This window comes from Berghia stephanieae, chromosome 3 (genome assembly GCF_034508935.2).
Source record: "Berghia stephanieae isolate SIO BIC M18660-M18661 chromosome 3, UCSD_Bste_1.3, whole genome shotgun sequence".
NCBI classification, from domain to species: Eukaryota; Metazoa; Mollusca; class Gastropoda; order Nudibranchia; family Aeolidiidae; genus Berghia; species Berghia stephanieae.
The window spans coordinates 81,624,581-81,644,580 of record NC_088362.1 but is presented as its reverse complement, the minus strand read 5'-3'; the positions used below and the strand labels follow the sequence as shown (position 1 = coordinate 81,644,580).

The window sequence follows — 20,000 nt, the reverse complement described above, 5'->3', positions numbered from 1 at the left end:
TAATAAGTTAGTAGTAGTAGTAGTAGTAGTAGTAGTAGTAGTAGTAGTAGTAGTAGTAGTAGTAGTAGTAGTAGTAGTAGTAGTAGTAGTAGTAGTAGCAGTAGTAGGTAGTAGTAGTAGTAGCAGTAGTAGTAGTAGTAGTAGATGTGGTAGTAGTAGTATTAGTAGTAGTAGTAGTAGTAGTAGTAGTAGTAGTAGTAGTAGTAGTAGTAGTAGCAGTAGTAGGTAGTAGTAGTAGTAGCAGTAGTAGTAGTAGTAGTAGTAGTAGTAGTAGTAGTATTGTAGCAGTAGTAGGTAGTAGTAATAGCAGTAGTAGGTAGTAGTAGTAGCAGTAGTAGTAGTAGATGTGGTAGTAGTAGTAGTAGTAGTAGTAGTAGTAGTAGTAGTAGTAGTAGTAGTAGTAATACATGTAGTAGTAGTAGTAGTAGTAGAAGTAATAGTAGTAGCAGTAGTAGTAGTAGTAGTAGTAGTAGTAGTAGTAGTAGTGGTAGTAGTAGTAGTAGTAGTAGTAGTAGTAGTAGTAGTAGTAGTAGTAGGGGTAGTGGTAGTAGTAGTAGTGATGGTAGTAGTAGTAGTAGTAGTAGTAGTAGTAGTAGTAGTAGTAGTAGTAGTAGTAGTAGTAGTAGTAGTAGTAGTAGTAGTAGTAGTAGTAGTAGTAGTAGTCGTAAGCTAGTAGTAATAAAAAACGTCTTGTCTTCTTGTTGAATGCAAATATAACAATTGTAGTATATATATAATGTGTGCGTGTGTGTGTGTATGTGTGTGTGTGTGTGTGTGTGTTTGTATATGTGTTTAAGGCAAGGGAGGCAATGTTGAATGATTGGTTGAAGGGGAAGTGTTGAGGATTATTATTATTATTATTATTATCAATGATAATATTATGCGAAATGCAAATTTATAACGTAATAAACTTTTTTTTCCCCATTATATTCCACACGGAGGAGATTTGTATGGTAAAGACTTGTTCAGTACGATTGACAGTAAATTCTGTCAAGAACTAAAGAATAATGGTGCAGCGATATAGATAGTTGTCGCAATTGAAACCACCACACTGAGAACACGGTAACTGAAAGAAACTAACATCAACAACAATATGAATTAGACAATGATATCTAGAAACAATTTATACTTCGCTATATGATATAATGCAATATATTATTGGAGGTGAAATTATTCATAATTACAAAAACCACACACGGCTAGTACATAAAATAAAATCAAGCGAACTAACATCAGTATGCAATCAGAAAACTGTATCCCTCTTGACATGGTTCCAGTGTCTGTGTTTGGGGTGGATTTTAAAGTGGTCTCTTGGTATATCTTCCTATGTTCTCCGAACTAATCTTTTTTGTCTTAACTTTTCTTAGGCCTTGATTTATAATCGCTTGTAATCATTAGGTTTGACATGTCCCCTTTCCTGGGCACCGATACTATCACTAAGTGTTGCAAGCGCTATCAAACCCCGGTGGCCATGGCATTATTTTATCATCTTATTTCTTTCTTCTATTCTCATTATTATTTCATTATTATTTTTAAAATTCACATTAAAGTACGCAGAGGTTTTTGGAAAAACAAAAAAAAAAAAAAATAAAAAAAAAAAAACAACAACAACAAACAAACCCCAAAACATATGAGACTTGAAGAAGGTAAGAGTGTCACTCTTCTACATTATTTCTCTCGCTGAGATTTGATCGTGAGACTTGTGTAGATTGTATCTAGACCTGTTGTCAAATAAATCACCACAATGCAATTCTAAAACACTGCTGTCAAGCCTCATTAATGTTACCCACTCCATGACACAATGATAAGGTAAAGGTTTATGGGCCATGGCCATAACACTTCAAGCTATCAAAGTAAAGATTTCTCAACACTCCTCTCAATCGACCATTTACTATTTATCTTACTTTGAAAGGATTCCGTCGATGGTCTACTGTTTAACTTGGTGCAATGTCCACTCCATTCACACTAAATCCATTGTGTTTGGTCAGACACTCGATCGTCAACGGGTGCCACCAATAGCCAATCGTTCGGATTGGCCAGTGTTTGGACATTGATAATGGGGGTCAACATTGATCACTGATCGGTCTACCAAATCGGACCTCTTTTATTGTGGATTTGCAAATTGATTGCCGAGCAGATATCATTGTAATGTGTGCGTGAATTATGTACTGTATGTAGGTTGCTGTCAAATATTTGAAGCTTCTCAGAGGATCGAATACTTCGGCCTAGAATATGTTTATACAAATAGAAATAAATTGACCTACAATTGGGATATATTATTATTATTATTATTATTATTATTATTATTATTATTATTATTATTATTATTATTATTATTATTATTATTATTATTATTATTATATTATCATCTTTTATTTTGCTCCCCTCTCTATCTTACCAGCAACCTAGGGACACAGTTTTGCAGAGTGTGTCAAGTAAGACTTAAGCCTCCACCCCCACCCCCCCCCCCCCACCCCCAAACCACATACAAGCAACCCTCTATAATTATTGATTATCCCCTGCAGTGATTACTAAATTTCTCGGCGCCTCCAATGGCAATCGCCTATAGCTATATCCTCTGTTATCTTGTATTGCTCTGCTCTTGTGTATATGAAAGTAACGTGTGAATTGTTGATACTGTGATAAGTTTGCCAGTATAGACTCCCTAAGCCCTTATCCTCTCTATCTTCGTCCAGTCCTTATCACATTAAGTCAACAAACTGATATTTGTCTGTTCATGTCGTTTCACTGATTAGTTGTTTTTTAAATATATATATACATATATATATATATATATATATATATATATATATATATATATATATATATATATATGTATATATATATATATATATATATATATATATATATATATATATATATATATATATATATATATAGGTTGAACTCGACCCCATTGTTTATATGGACTTTTTGGTTTAGAGTCTAATGATATTATAGCATTCGCCAACGGACCATTCGGTCCCCGATTTGAGTTCCATTTTGGGCGGCACAAAGCTGAGTCGTTGGAAAACGCCTTTTACATACATTCTCTCACCGCAGTCAGGTGTAAAATGAATACCTGGCGAGAAACAGCATTGTCTCTGTTATGTGGAACAAAAAAAAAAAAAAAAGATGCATTTGCCCGTGAGGCGTTATGTTTCGATCAACATGTTAAGTGATGTCGGGCTTTTAAAAGGTTTTGAGCACGATTAGTGGATATTGCTCTTTATAAAAGGTCGAGATTTTGTTTCATTTCAGGAACTGCTGATAAAAACGAAAAAAAAAGAGAAAAATTTTTTAAAAGACCTAACAAACAAAAAAAAAAAAAAAAAAAAAAACAATTACAAATAAAAAACAAAAACAAAAACAAAAAACAACAACCCATATCGTTAGGTTAGATTAATGTTATAAAAAAGCTGTTTTTATAGGACAGTTTTGAAGTTTTATCATGCAATACACCTCACAATGCTTAATTTATTTCTAGCAGGCCACAAACCATACAAGATGCCTTACTTGTATTATACGAGCAGTTTACAACATCCGCCATGGCTCACAGCCACATAATGCTCAGCAGAACGTTCTGGGCTCAAAACCCTTCTTTAACCAATAACAGGCTGAAGAAATTATTGGCTTGTGAAGGATTTTGAACCAGAAACGTTCCTTATTTAATATTTTCTCTTTTTTTTATTTATTTGTTTTTTTTTTTGGTTATATTCATTTTTCAACATTATTTTTTTTAACAGTCCACAGTTACGGTTGTTTGTTAGCCAAGATAAACCAACACCGGTTTATTACATTACATTAATAAATACGCATGACCATTTATATAGCGCATTACCACAGATTAAACATGCTCAACGTGATTTACAATATTTCATTATTCATAGAAGGCTATATGGAATCATATTTCTATTTCATACAGTACCAGTCGCTTGTTAAGCAACCTTTTTGTACTAGTACTCTTACAATATCACTGCCTGTAACCAGGCACTCAATCACAAATGAGTCGAGGATGCAAGCTTTTTTCAGACTCTTCCTTCTGAGCATCTACCCTACGTTACTAAACAAACGTGCATACATGACATTAAAAAAAAATATTATTGAAATCGAATTCAGTGGAAATTCGTGATTAGCATACACTTTATAAGAGGGTCCCGATAGCTCAGTTGGTAAAACACTCGTTTTACTCGCAAAGGTATCGGGTTCGATCCCAGATAAAGTAAATATTTTTTCTGAAACCCCCCCCCCCTTCCTAACCACCCATTGAGTAGTTGGGTATCTTTTGGAAAGTGCATTGTGATAGACTCGCGTCCGATCCGGAGGGTAGCAAGCAATCTATATTGTCCATTTAACGCTATTAAAACCTGAATAAACTCTGGCTCCGTGGGTCTTATTGCTCTGAGGGACTAATAAATTAAATGGAAAGACAAATTTGATCTTCTAGCTAAAATAGTTAATGTTTTAAAACATTTTTATCGGGGTGGTTTAGATGCTGCATAGTGAAATTATAGTCAGTAATTATGGAACGGGTTAATTTGATATTTTATATTGAGAGAAGTGAAGATTACGAATAGTTTCTGCATATACATAGTACATAGTAGTCATCCAGAGCCATTGGCCCATAGAGTCGGAGTTTATCTCGGTTTCTATAGCGTGAAACAGACAATAGCAATTGCTTGATATCCTTTCGATAGGACGCTAGTTTGTCGCAAAAGTTTCTACATGTTATAGGAAAAACAAATATTTCTAATTCTTGATCATCAATTTAATTTGACTCTTCGGCATCTGGCTCACCCCGGCTTAAATGCCAGATTGAGATGATGGGCCCCATCAACTACTACTACTACTGCTGCTACTACTACTACTACTACTACTACTACTACTACTACTACTACTACTACTACTATTACTACTACTACTACTACTACTACTACTACTACTACTACTACTACTACTACTACTACTACTACTACTATTGCTACTACTACTACTACTACTACTACTACTACTACTACTACTACTACTACTACTAAGATTACTATTATACGTGCTTATTTCTCATGTCATCTACTTTTCCTTCTACTCTCTCCCAAGATACACGTTAATTTTGGGTCTAAATCATGTATTTTTGTTGTCATCTAGTTGGCTCTCAGCTCAAAAGACTCATCAATTACACTCAAACTTCTCTATTTATTTCGGTCAACAGATCTCGTGCCATTCTATAATAGTTAGTTTCCTTAACTTGACACATTGACACTCAATCATTTCGGCGTACCCGGAGTCACACAATTGCGGTTAATAATTGAGTGTTCTTACTGATGATTTGAGTTAATTAATTCGCAGAGTTCAAGACGTGAGAAGAATAGAAAACGCACACGTAGGTAGTAGTTACATTGATTTTGGATTCTGCGTGTTCTTTCTGGGCCTCGAGGCCGTCACGCTACAGTGTAGGGTGCATTTCTGACCCTATGAATATTTTAATATTCTGATAGTAACACAGGAAGGTTTTGGGGTGTTGGCATTAAAACGGGCCAATAATTACGACTTTCTCACAACACCGGGCCAAGATACAGACTATTCTCAAATGAATCAACAAGAAGGATAAAAGAATGAAAAATAATAATAATAATAATAATAATAATAATAATAATAATAATAATAATAATAATAATAATAATAATAATAATAATAATAATAATAATAATATAATAATAATAATATAATAATAAATAAATAAATAATAATATAATAAAATAATAATAATAATAATAATAATAATAATAATAATAATAATAATAATAAATAATAAAATAATAATAATAATAATAATAAATAATAAAATAATAATAATAATAATAATAATAATAAATAATAATAATAATAATAATAATAATAATAATAATAATAATAATAATAATAATAATAATACTTATGATGATGATGATGATGATGATGATGATGATGATGATGATGATGATGATGATGATGATGATAAAAGTGAAGGAAAAGAAAAAGAAGTAGAAGAAGACAGACATATAGATAGATAGATAGATAGATAGATAGATAGAAGGGAGAGAGATCGACAGAGAGAGAGAGAAAGAAAGAAAGAAAGAGAGAGAGAGAGAGAGAGAGAGAGAGAGAGAGAGAGAGAGAGAGAGAGTTCTTTATCGGTTTGTCTTCTTTTAAGTTAAAGGCTAGTGACATAATTAGTGGTTGTCATTTCCTTAACAATCGTCATTGTCATAATTTTAGCGGAGCAAACAATAATTAATTGTCAAATTCGAGCAATTCCGTTTATTTAGGTGTTAGTCGGCGATAGCTGTCATTGTCTCCTTTGCTACCATTATGATTCTCAACAATAATCCATCATCAGTATTGCTACTTGTGTTGCTGTCGCTACTTCGTCCACCGCTACAAGCTGCTATCTCTTCTTCCTCCTCCTCCTCCTCTCCTCCTACTACTACTACAACAACAACAACTACTACAACTACAACTACTACTGCTACGACTACTACTTCTACTACTACTACTACTACTACTACTACTACTACTACTACTACTACTACTACTACTACTACTACTACTACTATTACAACCACTACAACATCAACAACAACAACAACAACAACAACAACTACTACTACTACTACTACTACTACTACTACTACTACTACTACTACTACTACTACTACTACTACTACTACTTCTTCTTCTCTCTACTACTACTACTACTACTAACTACTACTACTACTACTACTACTATACTACTACTACTACTACTACTACTACTACTACTACTACTACTACTACTACTACTATTACCACTGCTACTACTACTACTACTACTACTACTACTACTACTACTACTACTACTACTACTACTACTACTACTACTGCTGCTGCTTCCGCTGCTGCTACCAAGACCATCTCCAGGGTCATCCACCACTTCCAGCATTTACATCGTCACCATTATCATACAAGTACATCAGCGGCTGGGGCAACATCAGCGTCATCCATATTTCATTACATTTCAGATGGCGACAAGAAGGAGGATGATAAAAAGAATAAGAAAGCCTCAGCACAGAAAACACCAAATAAAGTTGCCCCTAAGGCCAAAGGCAACATGGTGCTGACTGGAGAAGCAATGAAAGAGATGCAGAAACAAGCCAAGGCTAACAAAGACGAAAGGAGAATGGCGGTAAGAAAATTACTTTAAAGAGTTCGTCAATGGGGGTCCTGAGAGCTCAACTGGCAGAGCCCTCACACGCAATGGGTAAAAAAGACTGGCACCAATCCCAGATGCAGTCGACCCCCGTCTACCTAGGTGTGAATGGGTAGCTGGGTGCGATAGACTAGCTTCCTACTCAAAGGAAACGGGATAAACTCCGACTGGGCCGCTTGAGTGCAAGAAGACCTCATGGCTCTGATTTAACTGTTACTACATTAACTTCTTTAGGCTATGGATGGGCTCCACAATATTTCTTTAGGTTTAATACAGCCTTTCTCAATATTTATTCGTTTACTTTTGTCTTGATTTAATTTACTGAAATTATCTTTATGCAGGAATATATTATAGAACGTGCACCCGACCCTGGCCCCCAAAATAAATCTAGTACCAATAGCCACTTCACGAGGTCCAAGGTTTAAGAGTTTTTGCCAAGATGAGGGTCATTTAAATCGATCGATATTTGAAGAACGAGTTTTCTTACCAACTTTTTAAAAGGTGTTTTTCCAGAGAAAAATGGAAATCCGAAAATTTAGTCGGTCTATACAATTAAATGAACTACGAAAGACAATTACAAACAAACCACAACTAAAATTTGAATCCTTGAAAAAATCCAAGTGTACCTGGTGTATAAAAGATTTTAATCTGCAAGCTTTTGGATCGGAAGAAGAATTATCTACGATAACGAAACGAAGTGAATGGTTTAGAATTCTTTTTTCATTTTTGAAAAAAAACGAAAACTTTCTTTTTTTTCAAATAAAATATTTTACATTGATTAATAAAGGAGATGAAAATCTATTTAAAATCAACTCTCACTGAAAGCACAGTCTTGAAGTTTTTAGCTGCTGATTGTCCCTTTGTCATCAGTTTTTGTTGTGTTCATTGCTCTCGATAACAAAAACAAAATCACAATGAGGTTGAGTTTTTAAAACCTTTTAACGATTTTAGATTGATGGCGAGATCTCCAGTAAAAATAATCAATTTCAGACCGGTTAGTTTATACAGCATAACGTTGCACAGTGTGTAATAAAAAAGCACCCCCCCCCCCCCAAAAAAAAAAAAAAAGAAAAAAAATACAACAAAGCAAACCCCCCCCCCCCCCCCCAAAAAAAAAAAAAAAAAAAAACAACAAAAAAACAAAACAAAACTAAAAAAAAACATGTTAACAAAAATCAACAAAACAAAAAAACAACAAAAAACATGTTAACAAAAATAAACAAAACAAAACAACAGCAAAGCTTGAGCATAATTTATAAAACGCAATATCCACTAAACGTACCCCAAGTGATTTACAAGGGGTCCTAAGCGAACAACGATACTTAAACATGTGACCTGACGCCTGTTAGGGGATAGTACTTTTTTTAATATTTTTTATTTTTTATTTTTTTTTGAGAGAGAGAGAGAGAGAGAGAGAGAGAGAGAGAGAGAGAGAGAGAGAGAGAGAGAGAGAGAGAGAGAGAGAGAGAGCCAACGCTGTTAACGGCCATGTACTCGATTTACACCTGAGTACATTGAGATAATGAGGGTAAAGATCCTTTTCCCAAGGATTCAACTATGCGCCGCTCAGAGCGGGACTCGCACCCTGAACCTCCGATCGGAACGCGAATATCATATTTCTAGCACACATAGTCGAACAATGTAATGATATAAACACACTAGGTGTAGTCAACAAGAGAGATCTACATTTACAATGCAAAAGGCATAATAGTTGCTACGCGTGAAACTGATTGAATAGCGTTTGTAATATTGAATGGTTAGCTTCAGTGGTAGATAAGATGAATAATGATGAAAGTATTAGGTTCCCCCTTTATGACCAATATTATAAGAAGAGCAACAAAATTTGGACAAAATAAATGAAAATGGGAAGTTGGAAGGGAAGAGATTGTCAGAGAAATTAAAAATAAAATTCACTTCATTCATCCGCGAAAGAATTATATCTTTAGAGTCTATTGTAATGGAAAACACGAATAACCCCGGCGTTATCCGCCGTGCCACGCCTAAAAGTGAATTAGGGTGAGTTTTTCTTAAGGCCACACAGCTCGATGTGGAATCGAACTCGGTATATCTTTTGGGTACAAAGTATAATCGTTACGGCCGTACCACACTTCCCCTGTAAGCTTAAAAGTGATTATGTCCATATGTTGACAATGAAAGTCTGTAACGCCGATAGATATTTGCTTTAATTCGTGCTTACAATTTACTTAAACTAATACTATTCTTATAATATTTTCTGAGAAAAAGTGAATGTCTACTCTAGATTAGGGTTGGAGGGGAGGGGGTGGGGGGTGGGGGTGGGGGGGGGGCTGGAGGAGGAGTACAGGGACATGTCCTATCACAGCCATAATTTTGATGGAGTAGTTTTTCTTTAATTGACGTTTACCGTCCTATTGATTTGCACGATTCCCAGACTGAGCAGTAGGGGGTTGGCATAATTTCACAAAGATCGATGGCGTGAGCACAAACTGCTCCCCCCCCCCCCCCCCTTTTCCCTTCTTCCAACATATGCGATACCAATTAGGTAGCCGATTATTCGGTGACGAATGGCTGTCCAATAGTCTGTTATTGATTCAGTTGACTACTTTGACGTATTCAACTCGTGTTGTCAAGTTCGTTCAGGCTGCTTTGTAGCAACGGTGTGTTTATTTGTGGACAACCTAATTAAGATTGGGATGCGGTCAGAGCAACAGCTGATCGTTGAACTCCCAGTCTTATGATTCTCTACCTAATCCTCGAGTCTATCTTAACACACATGGGTGGTTTCGTCACCGGGCAGTACCATGTGACTGGACGTTTGCACTGGACGGGTGGTGAATCAGTGCAATGTAAGTGGGCGAGTACCGCACAACCCAATCGTGTAAAATAGATACAGTTTGACGGGAGATGAAATTTCATTGATATATCGCATACATTAATTTAGTTGATGTTATGCCAGCAAATAGTTCTTTACCAATACCGTATAATCGAATCAATTAAAGCCAATAATTTTTTTCATCATCTGTGTGCGTACATGTATTTGTGCCCGCTTGCTTGCTTGTGTGTGTGTGTGTGTGCGTGCGCGCGCATGTGTGTGTGTGTGCGTGTGTGTGTGTGAGTGTGTATTTGAATGTGTGTGTATGTGTGTGTTTAGGAGGAGGGGGTGGTGTCGTTGGTGTGGATGGCTTAGATCAAAATCTCCAGGCAATACGAAGTCCTGTTATATTAAAGACTCAAGTGTTTTAAAAAAAATGCGCGTATACAAAACTGCAGACAAGCACAAGGAACCTTCAAAATATTTAACATGGTTACAGTATCTAGTGTATTCAATTGACTGTTCGGCGACAACCATTCGAAATGTTTCCTTTAATACGGAGCGAATAAATTATTCCCAATATGTATCTGACAAATACGAAAGCATTGATAAACAAAACAGTATGAAATCTGCATTTCCTATTCAGACTCAATCATATCATATCCATTAAAAGGTGTCGTTGATTGCTGTTGCATATCAAAATTTAAAAAAAGATCGAGAAAAAAAATACACCCGTTATTTAACTAGACCAGTGTGACACTGAATTTCGTCGAGATTCATGTCTCAAGTATGAGGGTGTTTGCACATGAACCGTAAACATTAAACTTCTCCATTCTTCTTCAAGTAAACTGAATACGTCATTCATTCTTAGTATTGTTGTTGGTGTGCGCATTCAAAAGAGAAAAAAAAAAACAAAAAAACAAAAAAAAAAAAACAAGAAAAATACGGTATTTTCCTGATAGTTTGCATTTGCAGTGCAATTTTAAAGGTCTAAATATTGCTCGGAAGCTTGATACCAGCAAGTAAGCTGTTTAATCAGCGAAGATTACTTGGGAAAACTTATCGTATAACAAACCGCATTAGATATATCTTTATTTCACCTGGATTTCCCAATAATAATAATAATAATAATAATAATAATAATAATAATAATAATAATAATAATAATAATAATAATAATAATAATACATGGCACTTATTTTGCAGCGTGGTTATTGATGTATATGTGAAATTTTTAGTAAGGTATATTCTTTAAAAATAGGCGACGGTCATAATACAGCGACGGTTTACGGCACAAGGTAACAGACCCTGAAACTGTGCTTACCACACCAAGTATGGCTTATTATCGATCCAATCAACCGTGGAGCGATCCAGTCCGATCTCCTTTTGTCACTTGGTTCCTATTGCTTCTTTGTGTTCTCTTCTGCTCAGTCTGTCTTTTTTATCCGTTTTTTCTCCCTTCTTCTCTTTACTATCGTATGCATCATTCAATTGAACACAGGAATGAAGTACCATGCCTATGTGTTGAACACAGGGTGTGCTGATTGATTCAGTCAGTATTATTAGTAGTAAGTTCTTTGACTCTGACCATTAGGGTTTGGGCTATGTTTCCTACACTTGGAGCCCCCTTATTCTTATGTTGATACTAATAATTATTATTATAATTATTATTGTTGTTAAGTGTAGTTGGCGGGTCATTGCCCCATATTTTTATTGCTTCCCACTTTGATCTTTGTTATCGGAATCCATATGTCTCCTCATGCCATTAGGCAATTACTATATTATATATTTTTTTCTATATAGGAAAAAGCCTCAATGACACGGTTTAAAAAATCATATAGAAAAAAAGGGTATTGTAAAAAAAATTACAATCACATGCTTCTCAGTAAAAAAGTAGACGATGACAGCAACGTCATTTCCATTGGCAAGCAGGAGCTTCTACAGACGTTGCCCCATTCGACTCATGTGTAGGTGTAAAATGTTAGCTCTGCGTTTTCAGAAAAAGAAACACGTTTAAAGAATTGTTTTAAAAAACTCGGTCTTCAACGATCTGTTAGAATGATTTAATCGATGGACATTTGAAGGGACAACGTTCTGGCCAGATTTTTTTGGGGGAAAAACGTGTTCTATTTTTTAGAGTACGGGTTGTATTTTCAGGTCGCGGCTGTTAATTTTAGTTTTAGAGTGCAATGATTAAAAACGATTTGCGGACGACTTGTGCTGTACGAAACGGAAAATCGATTTCATATAGCCTGATAGGGGAATAAATAAGACATGAAGAACATTGACAACAGCAGATCAACAGAGTACTCAACATAAATGTCTATATCTATTTCTTAATGTTATTCACTTTCTACTGGGTGTAGCTTTTCGCAATAGAACTTCTATAGAAAGGGCGTGACTACATTCCTAACACTTTCTCATATTATTACAAGAAGGTTCAATCGCAACAAGAATAAGAAGCATGAAAAATAACGGCTATTGTTACCACATCGACCTGATTCATAGCTATCCTAAATGCAAATTGATTTCCTTCTTTTCCTTTTTCTGAAACATAAAACTTGCATTTATGAAATATCCATACTGCAGGCATGAGTTTTCCACCGTTCATCAAGGGTCTTATCTCTTATGCTAGGACTTTTTAAATACACATTAAGGACAATCAATATGGTTTTTCCAAACTAAACAGTCTGTAAACAAAGAAAGCTATTTAAAGGTCTAGCCTGGGCATATTATTATCCTATGTCGGAGTCTGCATACAATGCCAATAATAAATAATAAATATTTATCTCTAAAGATATAGGATTCTGGGGGAAAGAAAGGAGTGTCGATGTGTCATGGAAGCGTTCAAAAAGTGTGAGGGGCTTCAGTCAGTCTTACTGACACATGCAAAACTTGGGTTTGACTCCGCATGTCCACATGACCGTGATTGGGTAGCTGGACGCAATGTAAATATGTCTGATGGAAAGTAATTTAAAAAAAATATACTTAACGCGCGATTCTTAGAGCCAGTGTCCCGTTACAGTAAACTGAATGATGTCCTGTTTCCAAGGACTCGTGATTTTAAATATCTGTCCATTATCTTTTATCCTGGGTTATGAATTGATATCATTAAGAGATTAAAAGATTGGTGAAGATGATAACTTTTAACACTTTGTAGCAGACATAAAAAAAAAGAAAGCAGACGAGTTCCAACTTGATAGTAGTAATTAGTTGCTTCTGAAATATTATAATATGAATATCTAGATGTGTGGCTTTGTGGTATGGCATCCGGTTTCTGGCCTGTAGGTCCTTGGTTTGAGTCCTCGATGAATCGGTGTAAAGTTGAGTCCTCAGAAAAAGCCCTTTACTCCCATTCTCTTACCAATGTCAGGTGTGAAATATTTGGCCTGTAACAGCACTGTCTCAAATAGCGTCTTAATAGCGTCATGTTTCGTCCTACATGTCAAGTAAGTATTGCTGTTGGCTTGGGACCTCTTGTAGAGCGCTAAGAGTATTAAGTGGATATTGCGCAAAAGAAAAGCTCAGTTATTTTCAAAAACAATTCATTCAACAGATGAGCAAGATCTCTAACAATAAAAATGCGATATTTGATAGAGTAATAAATCTGGCAACAGTATCAAGCCACTTCCCTTGTTCGTTGATAAAGCGGGTGATATAGTTTTCCTTTTCGTTATTTGTGTTGTTGCCTATAACACAGCATGCCGGCTTGATATGAAGAAAGCTTAAATCAAATCAAACATAAATAACCAGCTCATATCGTAAGAATCTCCTCTATTTACGAATGTTGTTGGGAGCTTTAATCCTCTTGAGGAAAGACCGAGGCCCTATCGAAGAATTTCTGCCGTGCGCTGACAAAACCCTTTTTTTCATTTTGGCAAAAAAAACAAACACAACAACCTTACTCCAAATATCTATCAATTAGAATGACCACCAACTTGTCAAAAAGTTTTAAACGCGAGACTTATTTGAGCTCTAAAGTTTGAAACTCTTTGACACGTTGAGGGTCAAACTAATCGAAAGGTATTCAAAGTAAAAGATTTTCTCGCCAAATTAAAAAAAAATGTTTTGTCTGAGTTCGATAGATTTGGCGGTCATCGAGACTAGGGAATGTAATCGATTCCGTATTACTTGATGATACACCCACACCCAATCTTTTAAATAGAGCAGTAAAGTTAGGTGCCCCAAAAGTAAACAAAGGTCGAGAAGCACGTGGCAAACCACATGTTCCTGTCTTGACAGCTCACGTTCCAATGTAAATAATAGAAAAAAATAACCTTTAAAATTTGGCTGTTAGGTGGCAAAAGAAACACATATTCATAAATACTCGATCATGCATCAAATAATGTCTAGATATGGATATTTTATGGAACAAAAGGTAAAATTTTCTAAAATTTATCAAAAGTTACAGTCTATCTATTTTTAGACCAGAGCAAATTATTGCGCTGGTGTGAACAAAACGAGAATTATTCGGAGCCTGATTTTCATAATAATTTAGCCTTATATTATTATTTCTGCAACTGTTAGATTTTATGTAAACATATTTTCAATACTGAAAGTGTATTGCCTACAACTCAAACTACATCATTGGGAGACCTATATTGTGCGTAAATTATTCCGGTCCCTAACGGAAATCACTAGCAACTTGTTATTGTTTACGTTTGGGGCACCTAACTTTACTGCTCTATACCCACGTCTTGGTACACATTGCTGTTATATTTCAGACAGTTATTTTGTCTATCAGTACCATCAACATTGTACCATTTTTTAAACGAGTAGGATTAGGTCCACCATTCAATCAATTCCAATAATCGTACAACCGATAAACAACTTTATGGGTCAACCAAATAAACAGGATTCTCCATCAACTTATCGGTCAGCCAAGAAGTCAATCAATCAATCAATTTGCGTATAAATTAATTGACCAACATTTAATAAGTGTGTATTCAATAACTATCATTTGGGTTTATCAGTTTCTTATCATCACAGCCAGTCAATTATACTATTTAAACATAAAAATAATCATTTTGTCAATCACTGTATGTGTTACGAACAGATCAGTGCCCCCCCCCCCCCCCCCCCCCCCCCGTCCAAAAACAAAACAACAAACCTAACAAATACAAAAACAAACAAAACAATACAAGCAAGCAAACAAACAAAATTGCCAGTCATTATGAATTTATACTCAATTTTCCATATTGCTCTGACAACCGTAGCATTTTAATTTTATTATTTTTAACCAGTCTAGGCGGCCGCCATATGTTCAATTCAATCTCGACAAACTCTTGCTCTCAACTGTCACAGAACAGATGATTGAATATTAGAGCAACTGAAAAATGTCAGATTATTTGTGGCAATCCCCATAGAAATACCGCCATGTGCAGCGGCAGCACCAGTTAGTAGTTGACATTGTTTTGGGCGAATCTCTCTTGTCTGTTGATTCATCAAATTCAATATGTCCATTAGGAAAATATCGACGATCTGAGATCGTCCAACGCGCAAACATGCTTATTTATTTCCCACCGAAACACAGGCGTCAATTTATAAGTTGTTATCCACTACAAAATCCCATGATAGCGATATTTTTTCATACTCATATTATCTCAAAATACATTGTGTAAGTATTAAACCGGTTATATATATATTTATCACAATGGGATTATTTCTTAATTCTTGATTCTCATCGCCCTTCCTAAAACAAATAAGAAATCGAGGAGTGTTCGTGTTTAAATATATTATAAGAAACTAACACAAGGCTTGTCACCATTACTATTAGGGAAAGTAGTCCTTCAGAGCCATTATGTCCACGGAGCTGGAGTTTATCACGGTTTTTAAAGCGAGAAATGGACAAAGGCAATTGCTTGCTATCCTTTTGATAGGGCGCTAATCTATCGCCAGTACTTTCCGCCAGATTTGAGAGACCCAGCTACACAATCACTGCTGGGTGGACAGGAGGGTCAGAAAAATATCTCGACTGTACCCGGGATTGATCACAGTCCCTTTGCGTGTAAAGCGAGTGCTCTACCAACTGAGCTATCGAAACCCCCCTTACTATTAGAAACGCACCAACAGTATTTCTTGTTTGCTTGTTTCTGTCAAAATACACGCCAATAGTGATACTCATTCTCACCGAATCAGCCGATTTATCTGGAGAACAAAAATGATAAAAAGGACAGCGGAAAATATGAAATGTTCTCGTCTTTTCTAATACAATCTCTGTATAAAGTGGGATTAAAATCGCAATCTATTATAATATGCGTGGCCCTTCTCAGGCATTCAATTTATTCCAACATATCAATAGTCTCGCTGTAACAAATACAATGGAATTCTGATAAAGGCAACACCGGCGGACCAGAAAGTTTGGTTGACTTTAAGGAAGATTGACTATCAATGGAACGCACTTTGATAAACACCAGAAAATTTGTGACCAACAAAATGTGTCGACTTTAAGTAGAAGTTGAATATAAGAGTGTAGACTTTATGCCGATTCCACTGTAACTAGAGGGAATTTTGGGGACCGATTACATTACATAGCTACTTCAAAAACATGGTTGGGTAAAGCACAGTCCTTTAATTCGCTTAATCCGATTCAATCACAGAGATTCGACGACGCATTGCTTGTTGAATCCGAGTGGAGAGAACACTGGCTTTAATCCTATTTCAGTTGCCACGCTTGATAAGCAATGGCGAGACCAATGAAGGGTGACGAAAGATAAAAAGAAAATGTACAATAGTGCGCAGGGGAACAAACATAAATTTATAACTGTTTTAATTTCTTTTGTAAAATAAAAATTCAGACTGTTCTGAATATGATTTTTTTTTTTTGCATAGAAAGATATAATTTACCCGAAAGAATCCGAACGATTAGAAATATGAAATTGATGAATGGATTTATCGATAAATAAATATTAATTTAATGAATGACTAAATAAAAGAATAAATAAACAAATGACTATAAACAAATACATAAATAAATACATAAATAGACATATACATAAAATAGATAAACAAATATATGTTTGCATTATAATTTAAGTAATAATGATGAAAAAATATCGACTGTTTCATCAATCAAGAAATCAATCCGAAACCACTAGACAATATGGCGGTTTTTAGAAGTTGTTGATTCCCAACTACGGTCGGTTCCAAACATTGATGAAACCCCAACTACCCTGTCACAGTCAATAATATTAGCAATTATAATAAATCGAACATCGTAGCTACAGTACTCCGAACTACTTCTTCCCAAATCTATTTCATCCAACACTAACATTCTAACAATGGTGCCAGTGCCACGCATACTGCAGTCCTACTTACAAAAAAAAATAAATTATTTTCATTTTGGCCAGATTAAATTATTTTTTTTATGAATTTAGATATCTAATCCTCAACTTTAACAAGAAAAAATAAAACAAAAACAAAAACAAACAAAGACCACCACCAACAACAATAAGAATAAGGTTTAAGATTATCATTTCTGGTTTTAAAAAATAATTAAAACGCAATTTATCATTGTTTAGGAATAAGCAGTGCAGTGTTGAGTGGCTCGTACGAACAGTAGCAGGCGGGCCTTCCAATGAGATTAATCAGTAAATCAGGGATTGACTAATCAAGCAAAACACAGATAATCAGTTATAGTGGGGGGTTTCATGCGGTACCTTGGTTTGTCTATGCGAATTTATATTATCGATTGCATATGTTCAAATTGTCTTGCATTACTTTTGTCCCTTTTGTAAACGTGACACAGCCACTGCGCTTTGTTAAGTAAGGCGGGTGCTTGGATACACGATAACAATGCATTGTTTGTTATTGTTTCGTGTTGTGTTAAATAACGGGAGGTCTCCGTTATAGTCGAATAAAGCATATAGGTTATTGGAATGTTGAGAGGAGAATGATAAAGCTCTTGTCACGAACGATAATAACGATTGATAAGACAATGCTGTGTATTGTAATAATAATATTGATGATGATGAGGATAATAATAATAATAACAATAATAATAATAATAATAATAATAATAATAATAATAATAATAATAATAATAATAATAATAATAATAATAATAATAATAATATAATAATATAATAATAAATAATGATAATAATAATATTATTATTATTATTATTGTTATTATTATTATTATTATTATTATTATTATTATTATTATTATTATTATCATTATTATTATTATTATTATTATTATTATTATTATTATTATTTTTTGTTATTATTATTATTATTATTATTATTATTATATTATTATTATTATTATTATTATTATTATATTATTATTGTCATCATCATTATTATTATTTATTATTATAATAATATAATAATATAATAATAATAATAATAATAATAATAATAATAATAATAATTATTATTATTATTATTATTATTATTATTATTATTATTATCATCATCATCATTAATACTATTATCATATTTGATGATGGTGGTGGTGGTGGTTATGTTGGTGATAGTGATGATCATGGTGGTCATGTTGATAGTAGTTTCGGTATGATGTTCGCCCCCCCCCCCCTCCCCCCATCAAAAGTAAAACAAAAAGGAACATATAACAAAAATAATAGTAGAACAATATATAAAAAAATAATTTAAACTATAAACAAAAACAGGGTATAAAAGAAGTCACACAATTAATAACATTTTCACAGTTTTGTTACATTTGTTTTACATTTAGATAATGCTACATTCAATGCTAAGTGTTTATATCATACCGTGTTTTATTTATGTGGAAATGATGATATTTTACCATATCGAAAGCAATCAACCTCCATTTGAAATTATAGTATCAAGCATATCAATAAGTTTGATTGACTTTTAATACTTGTTCCATTTAACGTGATATCAAATGAACCATCCAAGCATATCTCAGATCTTTACCAAAACACTTATCGGCGTCTAAAGAAATCAAATTATGAGGAAAACACGCAACTGTAACGGCTTTCAACAGACGTGAAGACTGTAGTTGTAACCCACTGCATCAATTTGGTATTATGTCGGAGTGAAGGGGATTCCAAAAAGTGAATTAAAAGTTATATGATCAGAATAACGAAATTTCGCGCTTATACACTATCTAATTTTAGAGGTCTAATCCGCCAAAATTAAAAATAAAACATGATGCGCAAAGCTCGTATGTAGACTTCAGAGTTTTGATCCGCCGATCGTGAAAATCGAGACTTTAAAAGTTGTTTTTTTCCCGCCGACCATCGATTTTATTCATTTCAAATATTTTCATTCATTTTACTCAAATAAAAACCGACATCTACTTATTTTCAGGTCTGATATAATCCAAGTCGTTTTGGGCTCATTGTTATATTGAAAATACTCTCAAACCAAAACAAAATGTTATCCATTACAACAATATGAAATCCGGCCCATAATTAATTGCGTTCGGTTTTCAGACCTGCAAAATATGTGCACATAGAATAGAATACATAAACGTAACCCAAATCTCATGTTTTAGACTATAATTCAACTTTTAACATTCATACTTTTTCCGATATAAAAACTTTTTGTGACAATGGGTTACAATTGCTTTAATCTCTTAACGACGAAACTGAATTTCTATCTAATCATTGGTTCTTTCTTTCTACAATGTATATGTGACTCATCGTGTCATTTTTAAAAGAGGAAGATGGAAAGGAAGAAACACTGATGCGCTCTTTAAATCCACTTTTTTAAATCTGAATTACCCCGACTTAATACCGCCTTGAGGCGATTGGGTCACAATTAGTTGTATCTGCACCAGGTCGTTGATTAAGAGGTAAATAAAGTAGTCCTTAAATGTCTTGCTATCTTTTGGATAATGTTTTATTCTTATCGCTAAGTACTTACCGAGACGAATCTTTTGAGCCATCAACGACTAAAATCCGTCCGGTGATAAAGTGTGTAGATGTGTGCTAATGGATCTGGCAATAGGAGCGACCAGATGGTGATTCCCGACGTGAAATGACCGATCAT

General features: G+C 34.5%; 1 protein-coding gene across 1 annotated transcript in view; it reads left to right on the top strand.

Moving 5' to 3' along the window:
• The window catches only part of LOC144968597 (dynein axonemal heavy chain 5-like), a 98,329-nt gene that overhangs the window by 2,001 nt on the left and 76,328 nt on the right, over positions 1-20,000 (top strand). Inside the window, exon 2 of the mRNA XM_078907099.1 lies at positions 7,038-7,201. Within this exon, the coding sequence (XP_078763225.1) occupies positions 7,038-7,201 (164 nt within the window). The remainder of the gene's footprint in view (positions 1-7,037; positions 7,202-20,000) is intronic.